This window comes from Patagioenas fasciata, chromosome 1 (genome assembly GCF_037038585.1).
Source record: "Patagioenas fasciata isolate bPatFas1 chromosome 1, bPatFas1.hap1, whole genome shotgun sequence".
Lineage (NCBI taxonomy): Eukaryota > Metazoa > Chordata > Aves > Columbiformes > Columbidae > Patagioenas > Patagioenas fasciata.
Window position 1 is genome coordinate 23,282,602 of NC_092520.1, and position 16,690 is coordinate 23,299,291.

Here is a 16,690-nt window from a genome sequence, read left to right on the forward strand (position 1 = left end):
AAAATGCTGATAGAAATGCTTAAGTTTTGCAAAACAACATTACAAGAACTATGAAGTTATTCAGAGGATCAAACATGTTTTTATATGCCACTTTAAGTAATCATCCCTCCCCTAAATTAAATATGTGCTTCTTTCATTCAAAACAAAAATTCCTGCAGTAGGGCAGCTTCCCGCTGAGACAAGTTTTGAATTGTCCCTGCACGTTTAGCTCGGGGGAGGGAGGGAGGCCCTTGTTTGCCTTACTCCCGCCTGCCATCAGCTTCCCATGACAATTCCTGGCTGCTCCAACATTGACGATGCACAAACACACTGAGTCAGGCCACCAGCTCTGGGAGCTGCTCACCAGTCCATTTCATTTTCAGGCACTACACAGCTGATGCAACCTGTGGCTGTATAAAGGCTCTTCGGTCAGAATCTGTACTTTATTTATCTTTGTGGAAACATCTGTCATGCAAATTGGAGATTATAGCATTTAATATCTGAGCAAGTCCAGGATTTTGCATCTGGGACATGGCAACCCTGGCTGCACATAGAGACTGGGGGACAAGAGGCTGGAAACCAGCTCTGCAGAGAGGGATCTGGGGGTCGATGGCGAGTTGAACATGAGACAACAGTGTGCCCTGGCAGCCAAGAGAGCCAACTGTGTCCTGTGTGCATCCAGCACAGCATTGCCAGCCAGGCAGGGAGGTGGTTGTCTGGCTCTGCTCTGCACTGGTGCGGCCTCACCTGGAGCGCTGTGTGCAGGTCTGGGCAATACAGGATAAAAAAGATATTAAGCTACTAGAGAGTGTCCAGAAGAGGGCTATGAAGGTGGTGAAGGGTTTGGAGGGGAAGCCGTATGAGGAGCGGCTAAAGTCACTTGGTTTGTTCAGTCTTGAGAAGAGGAGACTGAGAGGAGACCTCATAGTGGCTACAGCTTCCTCACAAGAGGATGAGAAAGGGTAGGCACCAAACTCTTTTCTTTAGTGACCAATGACAGAACCCGAGGGAATGGCAGGAAGATGTGCCAGGGGAGGTTTAGGTTGGACATTAGGAAAAGGTTCTTCCCCCAGAGGGTGGTGGAGCACTGGAACAGGCTCCCCAGGGAGGTGTCACAGCCCCAAGCCTGACAGTGTTCAACAATAGGCTGGACAACACCCTCAGACACATGGTGTGAACTGTGGGGTTGTCATGTGCAGGGACAGGAGTTGGACTCTATGATCCCTGTGGGTCTCTTCCAACTCAGGACATTATATAAAAACATAGGCCTCAGCACACAGTCCTACGAATAATTAAAAATTCCCCAAACCTGAGCAGCCTCTTTGCCTCTCTGTAGGTTTGCTTCCCCAGTCGTGCTCTCCTGCCGGGGACTACCAGCATCTCCAGCTGCGACTGACACACAGCAGCGGAACACTCACATTACCACCGATTTCAGTTTCCCTGCACTTATTTAATGTCGTGAAACAACTTCTTCGCTGATTATATTTTTATTTACCAAACGCAACTCCTTGTGGACAGCGAGCCAATCACTGCCCACAGACCGGGTTCCTCGGGATCCCTGACAAACAGCCGGCTCGTCCCGCTTCCTCGTCACGCCCGCTGTCAGACCTCTCCTAGCCCCGTCTCACGGCACAGCCATGAAAACAAACCTCAGCATTTGTCCCTGCTTTAGTCAAAGGGGCAGACTCCCGCCGGGGAGCCCCATGGTTGTTTATCACGATCAGCGCATAAGCCCTTCCCCCACAGTAGTTGTTACCTCACTCAGGCAGCTAGGTAGGCGCCTTCCCAGCACTTTCTGTCAGGCGCGGCGCGGGCAGCCCCTCCGAGGCCCCGCTGTTAAGGGCGGCCGCAGCGCCGCCTCCTTCCTTTCGTCCCCGGCCGCCATTTTGCAGGCACGCACGGTGAGGTTCGTCGGGCCCGCTCGCCGGCCTCAGGTGCCTCTGCGGCTCAGGGTGGCGGCGGGAAGGCGGGCGGCCGCGCCGGCGGTGGGGCGGGTGGCCGCCTTCTCCGGCTGGGGGTGGCACGGCCTTGCTGGAGCCGTGGCTGAGAGAGCGAGGAGGCCGCGGCCTCCAGGGCGCGGTGCGGGGCGGCTGGCCGGGCCGGGCCGGGAGGCAGTTGAGGGAAGGAGGGACACAGCCGCCGGGGCAGCAGCGAGTGCAGATGCGGAGGAGTGGGGCTCCGCCGAGGCGGTGGCACGTGGCGGCGGGCCTGGTCGGCCTCGCGGCCGCCGCCGGAATGTCGGGGCTGGAGAGCGGCCCTGCGCGGGCCGGGGGCGGGAGCTGCTCCCGAGCGGGCCGCCGGCTGCGGTGGCACTCCAGGTTTGCTAACGTGCCTGATGGCTGCACTCACTGTCCCCCTGAGGCGTGTCTTGTAGCAGGTGTAATAGCGGGCCATAAATCTGGTAGTGGGGATCTTGCCTTTTGGGTGCCTTGTGAGGGGAGACTGAGAGAACGGAGCTTGCTTAGCCTGGAGCAGAGGAGTCTTTGGGGGGGGGCACCTAACAGCAGCCATTATCGAGAACGTGGATCCTGGTGCTTCATGAGGGCACATGGCGGAGTGTGAGGAAACTCGCTTAAGTCAAATTGAGATGCTCAGGCTGGATATAAAGAAAAATATGTTCATAATGAGAACAGCCAGGCCTCCAAGCAGGGTGCCCAGGAGGGCTGTGCAGTAGTGTCTCTCCTTCCTTGGAGAGTTTCAAGAACTGATTGGACAAACTTCTGAGCAACCTGGTCTGGTCTCATAGTAGACCTTGATTGAATCAGGAGATGAAGCTAGGTGACTTGCTAGCATCCATTCTAACCTGAGTTACCTACCCTGTGGTCCTCTGAATACTATTTTCTATGAATGCCTAAACTAATAACATTCCTAGAATTGACCCAGGAATTTGAAAGTAGTGTCATTTTGAATAGGGTTAAAGATTTTATGTTTTCTGAAATGTCTGAAAATGCCATCAGTCAATTTTTTGGTGAATGAACTAGTAGTTCTAAAATATTTGCATTAATTTTTACAGTAATCAGCCAACATGACGAACACAAAGGGAAAGAGGAGGGGGACACGTTATATGTTCTCAAGGCCATTTCGAAAGCATGGTAAGTATACCTTATAGCAAGGACACTGCATTTAGTTACAGACCTATTGGATGTCAGCAGCCCCTAAGTAGCATTTGTAAAACAATGGCTTGTATCAAAGGATATCTGGCAGCTTTGGCTAGAAATTGTGGAACAACATGCAAGTAAACTCACAACTCTTACAGCTTATGTATTGGTATTCTGATTGCTTCACAGTTGTAGCAATGCCAGTTTTTATCAGTGCTTGAAAATTAACTTGAAGAAAATAAGGTCAAGTTACTCTTACTTAAAGTGTACAGTTTACCGCTTAACCATGAGCAGTGAGAACAGCTGTGTTAAAAATGAAGTAGTAAATAGTTGTAATGCATTCTCAACTTTTGCATTAGGAATGAGATTAAAGCTGTAATTTTTCCTTAGTTGGATTTTTTCAAAAATTGTGAGCATGTGAGGAGGTAATTACAGTTAGGGGAAAAAAAAGGTAACTTGATTTATGAGTTTAATGTTTTTGAAATGGTATTTAAATTTGAGGTATTCTTAAGAAAACTTTATGAAATGCAGGATCTATGTAGATTTTATATCTGTGTGAAATTGTCAGCTTCATAAGTATCCAAATTTGTATCTCTCAACAGGAGTTGTCCCTCTGGCCACCTACATGCGCATCTACAAGAAGGGCGATATAGTTGATATCAAGGTACTTTCTAAAGTGTTACATAATTAAAAGCTGAAGCAGCGTAATGCTTTTCAGCATCCAGTTTCTTGAGGTAGTCTTTTTTGTTACCTGGCTCATGTGTGTCAACACAAGTACCTGCTGCTCGCTTTTGAAGCAATAGGGGTATGACAATGCTACTGAACCAATAGTAACACTTCAGTGTCACTGCTGTTTCATATGGGTTTTTTAATATATGTATGTACACATCTAAATAATCAGCTGTGCTCTGTTACTCTGTATTGAGATGAAAAGAGTGAAAGATTCTGTATCTAAATACTTAAGTTGCTGTATAATGCCTACCAGCACTACTTTCATAGCAACTCCAGCTGTCATTTTAGTAGATGTTTTGTTTTGCCTGATTTGCACCCTCTGTTCAAAAGAGCCATAGTTTATGTTTGTGTAGCTGATAGTTTATGTCTGTGTCCCTGAATCACTGTAGGTTTACACTTAAGTATGTACAGAGGTGGTGATGGCAAAGCCATGTTAGAATTAGAAACCAAGAAATAAAAGTAAGGGTACGTCATATATATTAATACAGGAGAAAAAGTGAAGCAGCATTTCCCATCACTTGGTTTATTCTAGAACTTATCCTTTAAAATCAGCTGTATTTTCAAAATTAAGTTGTAGTGAATCTGGAAGCTCCATTTAATCCTTTAGTTGCAGTTGAAATGCAGAGTTTTCGTAACAGTCACACAGAAGATGGCTTGTAATTTGCTTGTTTGTCATTTGACTCTTTGAGAACTGCACTGTTCAGAATTGACACTTCTTGACACACTGAAGCTTGATGATGATTGTCTCCTGTGATTGCTTGCTGAAAGCAAAGTGATCAGTCATTTCACCGACACTGAAAGCAACCAGAATGGTCATAGTAAAATTTGGTAGTCTTCAGATATAAAATGTGTGGTTATAAGTTCTAATGAATGGATATTTTTAAATCAGTCTTAAGAAATTTGAAATGTGTACTTTAAAGAACTTCTGAAAAGTCCTTGATGTTGCGCTTTTTTATTTCCTCTGAGGTAAACTTTACACTTTATTCTTGTTTTACCTCTTAACAGGGTATGGGTACTGTTCAAAAAGGTATGCCCCACAAGTGTTACCATGGCAAGACTGGAAGGGTCTATAATGTTACTCAGCACGCCGTGGGCATTATTGTTAACAAGCAGGTTAAGTAAGTAATGAAACTCTGTATTAAAACTTCATCTTTGTGAAAGTTGATCTGTAATTGCACCCTCCTTTCACTTTGCCAGTTAGACAGTTATTGTCTTGATTGGTCATTCAAGGTGGGTAAAGTGAATATCCTTTTTATAACCCAAGCAAATGATTCTCATTTGACTTGGATCCTGTCAGAGGAAACAGTTTTTATTTTTATGAGCAGCACTTACATTAGCTAATGGGGATTTTCAGCTGACTTTCATGTTGATACTGAAGCCCTTTTAAAATAATAATTTGTAACCGTGTGCAGCTGGGTTTTATACAGTTTAGTTGGAAAAGGATGATTTGGGTTTTTTCCCAGGAACTAGAATGGAGTGCAGTGGTAATCTTTGTATGCTACAAGGTTAAAATTATATGTTCTGCAGAGTCTTAATCCTAAATTGTCATTATATTTTTATATATTAATTTAAGTTATATAAGTTTTATCTGATCTGCATCTGCAGCGGTGTATTTTGAATTATTGCCCTATAAAGGCATATTATCTGCAACTAAGCTTATGGAGTTACTCCTGTAAAGGCCACAAAGCTTGCTTTGAACTAACCTTTTTTCAAGTGCAGTAGATTAAAAACTGATTTCCTTTCTTAGGGGCAAGATTCTTGCCAAGAGAATTAATGTGCGTATTGAGCATATTAAACATTCCAAGAGCAGAGACAGCTTTCTGCAGCGTGTGAAGGAGAATGAAAGGAAGAAAAAGGAAGCAAAAGAAAAAGGCATTTGGGTTCAACTGAAACGTCAGGTATTATTTTTATTGTAGTTGACATGTTGGTTCATTTCACCAAAACAAACCAGCCTAGAACGAGAGTTTAGCAAAATATTTTCTTCCAAAACAAGTGTTTATGCTGTAAACAGATCTCCTTCCACTGTCTTTGAAAAACGAAAAAAAAACCCCACACTTAAACTTCTTGCAGCGTTATGTGAAGTCCGGGTATCTGGGAGTTTGTGTTTGAGGTGTCTGATGCCACCATGTACACTTGTGTTCACAATCCTTTTCCGGGAGGTTACTTTTTTTTAAGTATAGAATCGTAGAATTGTTTGGGTTGGAAGGGACATTCATCTAGTCCAACCCCCTGCAATGAGCAGGGACATCTTCAACTAGATCAGGTTGCTTGGAGCCCTGTCTAGCCTGGCCTTGAATGTCTCCAGGGATGGGGCATCTGCCACCTCTCTGGGCAACGTGGGCCAGTGTTTCATTACCCTCATTGTAAAAAAAATTCTTCCTGATGTCTGGCCTGAACCCTCCCCACTTCAGCTTAAAGGCATTACCACTTGTCCTGCCACAACAGGACCTGCTAAAAAAGTAGACTGACAGCGTGCAGTGTGTCTGCTTTTGAACTATGATGTGTTTGCTGCCTGAACAGAAATGCACTGTTCCTGGATGAAAATTGTATCCTTGACTGTGAAGAGGGGGCAGATGCTGCTGCTGCTTTTGCTGGTCTGCAGCAGAAGCTGTGGCTGACTTTTAGGATCAGTATTGTCTTTGGTTTAGTTGAATTCAGGTGCAACAGTTTCTGTTGTAACCATTTAAGAAAAGAATGAATAACTAGACTTCAGAGAGGACGTTATGGCGGCTGTTTCTGGAACCCCCAGGATACATTACTTCATGTTAATTTGGATTAGTAAATTGCAGAGGGTAAGGCATAGGTTTTCTCAGTCAGGAGGTGAGAGTCAAGCACACTTTCCAGCAGATCTTTCTCTTTCTGCTGTTTGAATCAAATTTTGAAGACACTAGGAATGCTAAAATTGCTGTAATGTTCATAAATATTGTGTTAAATGGTTGTCAAAATGAATTCTACATAAGGTTTCTATTGAGTTTTGGTGTTATGAGGTTTTTCTTTTCCTGTTTACAGCCTGCTCCACCAAGAGAAGCGCACTTTGTGAGAACTAATGGAAAGGATCCAGAGCTGCTGGAGCCAATTCCCTACGAATTCATGGCATAATGCACATTTAAAAAAAATAAATTAAAGGTCTGGTTTTGGACAAGTGTATGTGATCGTGACTGAGTCCTTCAGGTTTTTTTGGAACAGATACTTCAGAAAACATATTGAAGTTTGTTCATTTAACTTGACTTACATGGTGCTTGGTCACTTAAATAATTTGCAGCTTTTGCTGATCAGTTTAGTCATACACCATAAATCCTGCGACACTGAAGTTTGCTCATGCTTAGTGGTGGTCATCCTTTTATTACCTAGTGAGGTAATATCAGAGGACATGAAATATTTTGCCAACAAACTAAGAGCATATAGCAGGAATTGTACAGTGTCACTTAAATATGTAATTGTTTGTAGGAAAAGACATAATGGGTTTCATATTTCATTGATATAAGCTTTTGGGTAAGGGGCCTCAGATTAATACCGAAGAAAAAATTGTGGAAGCAGTTTTTAGAAGCAGCCTCTTGAGAAATGGTTACAGGCAGAATTTGGTGTTTCACCATTGTAATCTACAAAAGCAGGATTTTTAGAATGTCTGTAGGCCAATAAGCCTTCTCAGGAAATCACAGTTTAGAAACAAGTCTGATTCCAAAACTGCCAGCCTTCATTATTTGATTTTTATCATTTGAATTGTCTGGCATAGCTGAACACTTGTATTTATGTGTATTGCATGTCTGTTGAATCTAAACATCTACCTGGATGTTGTAATGCATTCCTCTCATCTCAGTGACTTTATTGATTATTTCCAAAAACCCAGTCCTCGCTGCCCAGTATTTCTTAAATGGAAGAACATGTTTATCAACTACTTATTAACCAATGCTATTTTTATGACCTTTGTTTGAGACTGTAAAGTTTGCTAAAGAAACTACTGAAGGTGACCTGCTTGGTTAGCTTGGAACATGCATAAATGTAAGCTTAACTGTTAGAGATATGGATAAATAACCTATCTTTTGAAGTGTGATGTAACTACCTCAATTAAGTGATGGCAAACTAATGTGTACATGTAGAGGGAGTAAAATATTAGAGAATGTAGTGACCTACAAGCATTTTGTAGGTATTGACTGGTGAGAATAATTGAATAGTCAATTGTAGGACAGCTAGTGGGCTTGGGAGTAAGAAATGGAGAGAGAACAAGGTTTACTTTTTCCCTTAATTCCTAAGTGTCAAACAAGTGTCAAACCGTGAACAGATTGCTTATAAATTAATGGATTAGGCCTGTTTCAGTTTACCTAACATTTAATTGTGGGTGTTCCCGTTCTCATGGAATGCAGTTATTAGATGTTAAATACCAGGCTTGGCCTGGTATTTAAGGCTGACAGGCATTAGGCACTGGAGGTTCAAAGTCCTTGTGAGCAGGCACTGGATTTGATGTTTCTACAAGCTCCCATACTGAAAGATGGAGTAGGCGATATAGTTGGAATGACTGGAATTGCTTTGAGGGAGTTGAAGCAAAGCTTACCCATCAACAGACTGATATGTGACACCAGTACTGTATTTTGAGACTGTATCTATTGGACTTTGAGTGTACCACTATCTCTTAAAGCAAGGTTCATGAATAGTCTTTCTTGGCTTTAGCTGTTGTAGCTTATGTGTATAGCTTTTATGAGTAAGTGGAGCTTTCTTGGAGTGGCTAGATCTGTATACTAAGCCTTAGACCTTTATTAGCTGCTTTGGCTTGTGGATTTCCACAGCAATTTAAAATTGGTATTTGACTCACAAGATAGGCCTAGTTTTCCATTAGGCTTTGCATCTGAAGGAGTTGAACAGACTTTATTTGGTATTATGTTTAGTGAAGATATTTTAAATTTTCTTCTCACGCATGCTTGTGCAAGTTATTTTGGTTCTGTGTTTTTGTACTTGGTATGCCAAGATTGAAGTGAATTGACTGTAGCATCATGATGAAATGGTTAATGTAAGTGTTGGGTAGTTACAAACTTTTGAATTTATTTTCAGCATTTTTGAATAATAAAGCTAGATAGCATGCAGTGGTCTCACTTAAGAGCTGTGCTTCTGGAGGTGCTGTGCATTGCAACAGTTTTCAATTTATGTAGTCTCAGTGTTTTTAAGGTCACTATGCCAACAGTAGATGCTCATAAATGCATATTTGGAAGCTCTGTGTGGGCTGCGAGGAGAAGGAGGGAATGCTTTCCTTGGTCAGGATTCCCAGAAATGACTGAAAATGAAACTGGGTTTGTATGGGAAGATAATAGCCTTTTTGGGGGGGGTTTTAATGTTTGAAAATGGAACAGATCAACTGATGCTTAACCTGTCTTCAGCATGTAGACACTATGTGTTAGTTGCTCTCAGTGCAGTGGTGGTTTTGCTGATAATCTCAGGTTTTCAGAAGCACAGCTCAGATATTTACAGATCTCTGTACCTGCTGTTGAAGTTTGCTTCCCATGTGTTCAGCCGCTGTTTTTGCAGGGTGCTGACAAAAGAGGGAGATCTGTGAACTGAGAAAAGTTGTTGAAGGAATACCTGGCAAGACATCTTCAGTCATGAAAGTAGTGTCTAAATTGAAATGCGTCCTTGAAAGAAGAAAATAGCTTTAGGTGTTTGCAGAAGATTTGGGAGGGCAGGGGAGTGCTTTCAGCAGTTAAGCCTCTCTGCCCCCGGGTGGAGATGTGTGCTTCCTCCTAGCATCTGTTTCAAGTTCCTCTCCCCTGTGACTCCATCTGGAAGGGATTTTACACACTAAACCCATAAGCTGTAACCAGTTCTCTGCAGTCCTGTTCTGAGCTTGTGCCTAGCAAGCAAAACCTTGCAGCGAGTTTGCCAGCTACAGGCTTGGTGTTTCCATGCTCTTCATGACAGGGTTGAATTTTGTTCATTCCATGATGCTTTGAATTGTGGAGAACTGTTGTGAAATCTGCAAAGCTATAGGTTTCCCATATTAGACACACCTTGAGCTAGCAGAATTTGGGAGTCCCTAGTTTAAAAGCCAGTTCCACAGATGTTCAGTGTTACATGTTACCTGTCTTCCAGTCCCTTTCTAGTACAGAGACTTCATATGCCAGAGCTGGTGGACAGGCTGTCCCTCTACACCATGAGAAGACTGAAGTGCTTATGGTTTCGCACAAGCCCTTACACTTCAATGTGGTGCTTTGTCTCTGTTCCAGAGCCTAATTAGGAGGTGGGGACTGAGCTGACTCCTTACCAGGTTTTATGGCCTTCAACCTTTGTAGCTGGTTTCCTGCCAAAGGCCCTGCCAAAATCTCCTGTCATTTGTTAGAGAAGTAAGGAAGCCTTCTGAGCTGTCAGCTTCGTCTTTTCTAGCATCTCGGTGACACTGAGGTCTGAGATTTCCTGGGGGCTGTGTAGGCAGTGCTGGTGCTAATACCCTGTGTGGCCAGAAAGGGTCAGTGGAGGGGTTGGGGGGAGGTACCATGCCTGTGGAAAGGGACTGCAGGCTGAGGACTGCAGGAGGGAGCAGGTGAACTGCGTGTCTGAGTGGGGCAAGGGATGTGCAAGACACTTCCAGCTCCACTCCTAGGGGAGAGATGAACAAGCAGCTGCCACGAGGACGTACCAACAATTCATGCTTTTGTAATTTTCCCATTGTATGTATCAGATGGAGGAAAGAGTTCACTCCCTTGTCATTCTCAGTGCAATCCTGGATTCAGCATGTTCACAACCTTCATGGTCAAATGGACAGGTGGCATCCCAGGCACAAATGCTGTGCTGCAGTGTCTTGACTGGCTCAGAGAATACCAAGAGCTGTGTGTACACCTGCCAGAGAAAGTGATCCTGCCTATCCCTGGACAGGCTCCCCCTGTCCTTGCAGAGTCCACAAAGTGCACTGGGTTCCTAAAGTTCAGGGTATGTAGTGAAAAGGCATGGTTAGACTGAGCTTATGATTGGGTTGCACCTCATGACTCAGGGGTGTGGGTAGTGTCTCCCACAGCACAAGGGGCACCCTGTGACTGCAGATGGTCTTCTCCTTGTATGGAAACAAGGTACCAGGTGTCCCTGCAATGCTGAGGATGGTGGCATGGAAGACATAGATGATGAGCTTTTCATGTCCGTGCATCTACCTCAGTGGGTATACTACCAAGGTCTATGTAAGAATCAGGTTGTAGCTGCTGAGATTTACATAGTCATAACCACCCTTGCTCAAGCATTGGGTAGGGACATTGCTCCCATCAGCAGCACTTATACAGCTCAGGGGCCCACAAAGATAAAAAGCTCTGTTTGAGGTTGCTGATTTAATTTTCCACTATTTGGAGGAAGAGGCTTTGGGTGATGGCCCCCGGGCCCTCAATTACCTTTCTTGTTCATGCCCACTCCAAACTGTTCAGCCATTGATCAGCAGGAACTGCGAACTGAAAGGAATAGCTGCAGTCTTGAACATGGACTTGTGCTCCTGAAAGTTGATACAAGAGTGGTGAAGCCATGCCAACTCACAGCAAAGGTTCTCATGAGCGCTTCTCCACGTGGAAAAGCTTTATGCCTACTGCTCATTATCTCACATAGTCCTGCCAGTCTCAAGCCCAGAACCTCCATCTGATTCTTCAACATCAAGACTCCCAGGAAAACACTTTACATTTTGTTTCTTAGAGGAGAAAGGAGCTCTAGAAGCACTCAGGATGCCTGCCACAGCCACAGAAGTAAGATGCTTACTCCCTCCCGCAAAAGTTGCCAACTTGCTGTTGTATGGTACCAGAGCTTGGAATAGGGAGATGGGTCAGGCAGCACCATGGTGTCCTTGGGACTCCAAGTGAGTGGGACTGAGTGATACTGTGTGAAAGGGTAGATTGTAGGGATGATGGCATGGGCCATCTGCATGGGATGGGTGAAAGTACAGCCTTGTCCTTTCCAAATAGGACCTCCAGCTGTGAAAGGAAAGGCTCCTTGAAGCAGCTGTAAGGCCCATACAACCTAGGGACAGCTTATCTGAGCCCAAAAAAGTGAGGAACCTGAGCCCCAACTGTTTCAACCTACTGAACTGCTCCTGTTGCACCAGAGTGGGTGTTGATGGGGAGACAGCCTATCATTCCAAAAAATTAATTCCTTCACAGGGTTTCCTGCCTGGTTTTGCACAGTCATCTCCATGCTTGACCATCACAATTTGCCCTTTGGGAGTGGTCTCAACAGTAAGTGAGGCAGCATGAGCTCCTCAAGTTTTGGGAACAGTGGTTATTTAATACTACTGCTTTCACAGCTCAGCACCTGCCAATCATCTGTCTGGAATGGACTCATTTCGGTAGCGTTCCTCCAAGGGCATGATGAATGTACTCTGATAGCTCTTTTGTAAAGAAACGTATAAAAATAGCCTGTGTTGGCACTGTGAGCAAGGCCAAAGACAAGTGGTGGTGCATGACAATAGAAGCAGATGACAATAGCATGAACCTCTGGAAACCAAAAGCTTTTAGTTATACAAGAGAAATCTTGTTTACTAAAAGAAAAGGGCTCACTGGCATGATGGGAAGTGAAGTAGAAATTTTAGAGGCAATCAGTTTTTCAGCTTAAAAGTGCCCTTGATACTACTGTAGGGGTTCTTAGGCACTCAAATAACACAAATAATCAACAGCACTCCTTCCATCATGCTTTTCTTCAGGCACAACTTTAACTGATGTTAATTAGTGTGGTGTTAACTACTGTGAAGTGTATGTAATCCTTCAGCAAAGAGCAGTGTGGAATCATAATCAGGTAGAAAACTTCTGGGGTGTCAGGGGAGAATCTTTAAATGGGGCAAAACATTGCTTAGGGAGGGGGGCCAGCTGGTCCTCTGGCCACTGCAGGGTGCAGAGCTTGAACTCTCTATCCATGAGGAGTGAAGTTCCTCTCCATCCTTGCCCCCACAATGTCAAGGGTTGACTTTCTTCAGGAACACTTTGACTTTGGTAGACCAGACCTGGCAAGGTGATTCCAGTACTCTTGTTTTAAGTTTTCATGTCACTTGAGCAACTGAGGCTGATGATGTCCGAAGAAGTGCGTAGCATGCTGGGCTGCTGGACTCATGCATGGATGTAAGGAAAAAATGTAAGAGGGAAGGACAAGAGGAAAGGAAACGGCCTGTTGTCATTGCGTGCATCTTCTGAGAGCTGTATTGAAGGGGAGAGGGAAGGTAACCGACAGCAGCGGCAATGCACAGCCCCACCACTGCAAAGGTTCAGCTCAGTTGTCCATGTGCAGGTGTCCAGGACCACCTGGGCTGTCCTTGGGCATCAACCCCACAGCCAAGTCCCAGCAGCTCCCACAGTGTCTTTGTCCCTCCGTGGTACCAGGCTGTGTGGCCACAGACCCATCCTGCTACTTTCAAACACATATGTGCTGGTCTCCTCCATGCCATTTCATGGTGTCTTGTGTTATTTCCATGATAAAAATGAAGCAGCTGCTGAATGGATTATATATCTTGTAAACACATGCCTGCGAAGCAGTGCACTGCAGAAGTCGTTTTGCAGGAGCCAGGGCAAGGGTTTGCAGAGACTGAAGCATTCACATGGCTGTTTGCAGGTTTGAGGCTTATTTAGCAGCAGCATGTGGTGAAGCACCTTTTTCCTCTGAACCTTTCTTCTGATTTGAAAACCCAAAGGGCCCAATTCAGACCTCAAGGCCCCATGGACCACTTTCATTTCAGGGCTGGCTGTTGCTGGATCCACAAACTGGAATTTCAACATTGACTGTAGAGGGATGTGTCCAGATGTTGGAAACAAAATAGTCTGAGGGAAAAGAATAAATAATTTCTGTTCATTCATGACTTGAGTCCCTCGCTGCAGGGAGGGTGCATAAAACAAGCGCCTGTTGCAGCAGTTGGGGCTCATATGCGGTGTGGAGGCGCACCCTCCTAAACACGGTGAGACTTGTGCTGCCGTCTGCCTGCCTCGGGCCAGGGTGACACACGGCAGGGTGCTGCGGTGCCCGCCCCAAACCAGGGAGGTTGCACGGCCGGCCCGGGCTGTCCCCCACCCTCTGGTGCCTGCACTCACGGCGGTCACCCCACGCCTTGGGAACGGGGAAGGTGGCGGGGAGGAAGGGGCAGGGTGGGCAGCGGGGGGACACAACTGGGGGGCAAATGGGGCAGACGGGGCAATTGGAGCAAGAGCTGCGCGGGGGACCGCTGGGCGGTACAACCGGGTGGGCGCCCGGGCTGGGGGCGGTACAGCGAGGGCGGTGCAGCCAACGGGGCGGTGCTGCCGGCAGAGCCGTTAAAAGCCGCCGGCGGCCGCCCGCGCTGAGCGCTGCCGGCTGAGCTGAGCCCGAACTGAGCCGAGCCCAGCCCAGCCCGAACAGAGCCCTCCAGCCGCCGGGCCGCCCCTCCCATGCGCCTGCCGAGCATGTCCCAGCCCTTCCTGCTGGCGCCTATCGCCGAGTGCACCCTGGGTCCCCCCGGTACCCAGGTCCGCCTGGCCGTGCTGGGCGCCCGCGGCGTCGGCAAGAGCGGTGAGTGTGGCGGGGGCGCGGGGCTGTCCGTCTCCCCTTCCCCCGTCTGTCCCCCCCTTCTGCTGTCCGTTTGTCCGTTTCCCTCTTCCCCTGTCTGCCCCCTCTTCCCCTGTCCGTCCGTCCGTAGCGCCTAACGCGGCCGTTCTGTGTTTCAGCGATGATCGTGCGGTTCCTGACGAAGCGGTTCATTGGGGATTATGAGCCCAACACAGGTGAGGCAAGGGGCGGTGGGGCGCGGCAGGGACCCCCGCGGCCGGTGCCTGACAGCTCTCTGCTCCCTAGGCAACCTCTACTCCAGGCTGGTGCATCTGGAGGGGGACCACGTTGCTGTACAGATCCAAGACACGCCAGGGTGTATCCAGGTAAGGAGATGCTTCAAATCAATCGGTTCTTCTCTGTCACAAAAAGGCTCAGCTTTTGAGCCCAAGTTTCCTACAAGGCCAGATTTAAGGCTCCTAAGACTGAGCTGAAGCTTCCCTTTGGACCTGCTACGTGCTATCTCTGAGACAGGTTTTCTAGTTTTACAACTCAATGCCAAATTGTGCTCTCTGTTCTACCACAGGTGCAGGAAGACTGTGTGCAGGTGCTGGACTCCCTGTCCAGGTGTGTGAAGTGGGCAGAGGGCTTCCTCCTGGTCTACTCCATCACAGACTACAGCAGCTACCAGTCAGTCCGACCTCTCTACCAGCACATACGCAAGGTCCACCCAGATGCCAGGACTCCCATCATTATCGTGGGGAACAAAGCAGACCTCCTCCATGCCAGGCAAGTCCAGGCAAAAGAGGGACTACAGTTAGCAAATGAACTGGGCAGCCTGTTCTTGGAAATATCCACAAGTGATGACTCCCAAGGCGTCTGTGATGTTTTCCAGTATCTTTGCAAGGAGGTCAGCAAACTACAGCACGCCAGCAGCACAGACAGGAGGTGGTCGTCCATCATCCCTCGGCCCAAATCTCCCAACATGCAAGATCTAAAGAGACGTTTCAAACAGGCTTTGTCTTCCAAAGTCAAATAACACACACCCCCCCCCCCCCACGAGATCCTGTGTGACTCAATAGACTTTATTTTTGTAAACTAGTTAATAAAAATCTTTATTTTTGTACTAATGCCAGCAGTATGGAAGTAAGTATGTTAAAGCTTACAATTTCCTTGCCATTCTCTCTTGTTTGACTGGTTGGGTTATTTTTACACACACAAAAAAATGCTGCATAGCAACTAAATAGAAGTACTTGGAGAAGGGGATTTTTGCCAGGCGGTTTTGATTCTGTTTCTGTTTTGGGCTGGGATTTCGTGTTTTGCTCCACCTAGATGACTTTTTTTGGGCCTCAGTTTCCTTTTTGTAAAACGGGAATGATGATGATGTAACACTCACCTGCTCTTATAAAATGCTTAGAAAGCCTTTGATGGAAAGCTTTATATGGAGAGGAAAAAAAAAAGTTTTATTAAACATAAAAATATAATTGTCTGCAAGCATTCTGATAAGCACTCTCTTCTCCCTCTCTCCCGCTGTTTTATTTGCACCTGTAATTGCTTGGATGATGATAAGCTGTTAGAAATGAGTTCGATTTCTGATGTGCTTTAGAGATCTATCTATCCTGCAGAACTAATCTTTTGAGCCCAAACCATTTAACAGGATGGTTGAGTTTCTCCTACAGCTTACTGTGGGACAAAGTGCTGAGCAGTCAGCCGCAGAGGAGTGTGTGGGATGGCTGTTGCTTTCCCTGGAGATGTGTGATAGGAAAGACAGATGCATAGGTTCCCATAACAGAAAGTAGTTACATTTAAAATGAATCACAACTTTACCTTTCCCAGGGCAATTTCCTAGCTGTTTGAAATAGGTCAGACTTTTTACTCTTATTTCACATAAGCTCTATGCCATACTAGAAGGGTTTTGATTAACTGTTTGCTGGATGTCTGAGCATGGAATGTGGGTTTTGCATTTCAAATACGCCTCTGAAGTATGTGCGTGGTATTGTTAAAAAATAAACTCTGTTCCTTTCTGAGTAGAAAGTGTGGAAGTGGAGTAATCTGTACAAGGAGAAACTTGCTGTCCCTGCTCACACACTATTCCAGTGAATTTTGGTTTGTTTGTTGGGGTTTTTTTGTTTGTTTGGCTGGTTGTTTGTTTGTTTCAGGGGGGTGTTTCTTGGGTTTTTGTTTGTTTGTTTTTTTATTTGGTCTGTGTTGGGTTTTTTTGTGTGTTTTTTTTTTTTTTTTGGTGGTGTGTGTTTGTTTTTTAATTATTATTTTATTTTCAAAGGTTAAGTCCAAAGACCCTTCTTGCCTTTGTTAGGAAAGGCAGGTAACTGCTGCATAGGTCCCTTGCAGTTAGTGGGCAGTATCTGTTGCTTCTGGCCCCTGGGACTTGAAGCTTTCTGGGACACCTCCACTCTTGATCTGCAGATGAA

At 45.7% G+C, this 16,690-nt stretch overlaps 2 protein-coding genes and 2 non-coding genes across 5 annotated transcripts; all 4 read left to right on the forward strand.

Annotated features, from left to right (window-relative positions):
- The first annotated feature begins 1,788 nt into the window (after positions 1-1,788).
- Positions 1,789-6,956, forward strand: RPL21 (ribosomal protein L21). Of its 2 annotated transcripts, none has more exons than XM_065830420.2 (6): positions 1,789-1,880; positions 2,993-3,071; positions 3,680-3,741; positions 4,815-4,927; positions 5,557-5,707; positions 6,819-6,956. In XM_065830420.2, the coding sequence occupies exons 2-6, from the start codon at positions 3,005-3,007 to the stop codon at positions 6,906-6,908; spliced, it is 483 nt and encodes a 160-aa protein (XP_065686492.1). In that variant the 5' UTR covers positions 1,789-1,880; positions 2,993-3,004; the 3' UTR covers positions 6,909-6,956. The 2 variants fall into 2 exon arrangements, with proteins under 2 accessions (XP_065686492.1, XP_065686482.1); XM_065830410.2 differs by having other exon boundaries at positions 1,802-1,913.
- LOC136097398 (small nucleolar RNA SNORD102) lies at positions 4,538-4,612 on the forward strand. The gene has a single exon (XR_010650787.1). It is a non-coding gene; the product is annotated as a small nucleolar RNA SNORD102 (small nucleolar RNA).
- LOC136097414 (small nucleolar RNA SNORA27) lies at positions 4,985-5,117 on the forward strand. The gene has a single exon (XR_010650803.1). It is a non-coding gene; the product is annotated as a small nucleolar RNA SNORA27 (small nucleolar RNA).
- Positions 6,957-14,091: 7,135 nt separating the features above from the next.
- On the forward strand, positions 14,092-16,292 carry RASL11A (RAS like family 11 member A). The gene is made up of 4 exons (XM_065852249.2): positions 14,092-14,282; positions 14,438-14,494; positions 14,565-14,644; positions 14,845-16,292. Exons 1-4 carry the CDS (start codon positions 14,162-14,164, stop codon positions 15,295-15,297), a joined length of 711 nt encoding a protein of 236 aa, XP_065708321.2. The 5' UTR covers positions 14,092-14,161; the 3' UTR covers positions 15,298-16,292.
- The last annotated feature ends 398 nt before the right edge of the window (positions 16,293-16,690 follow it).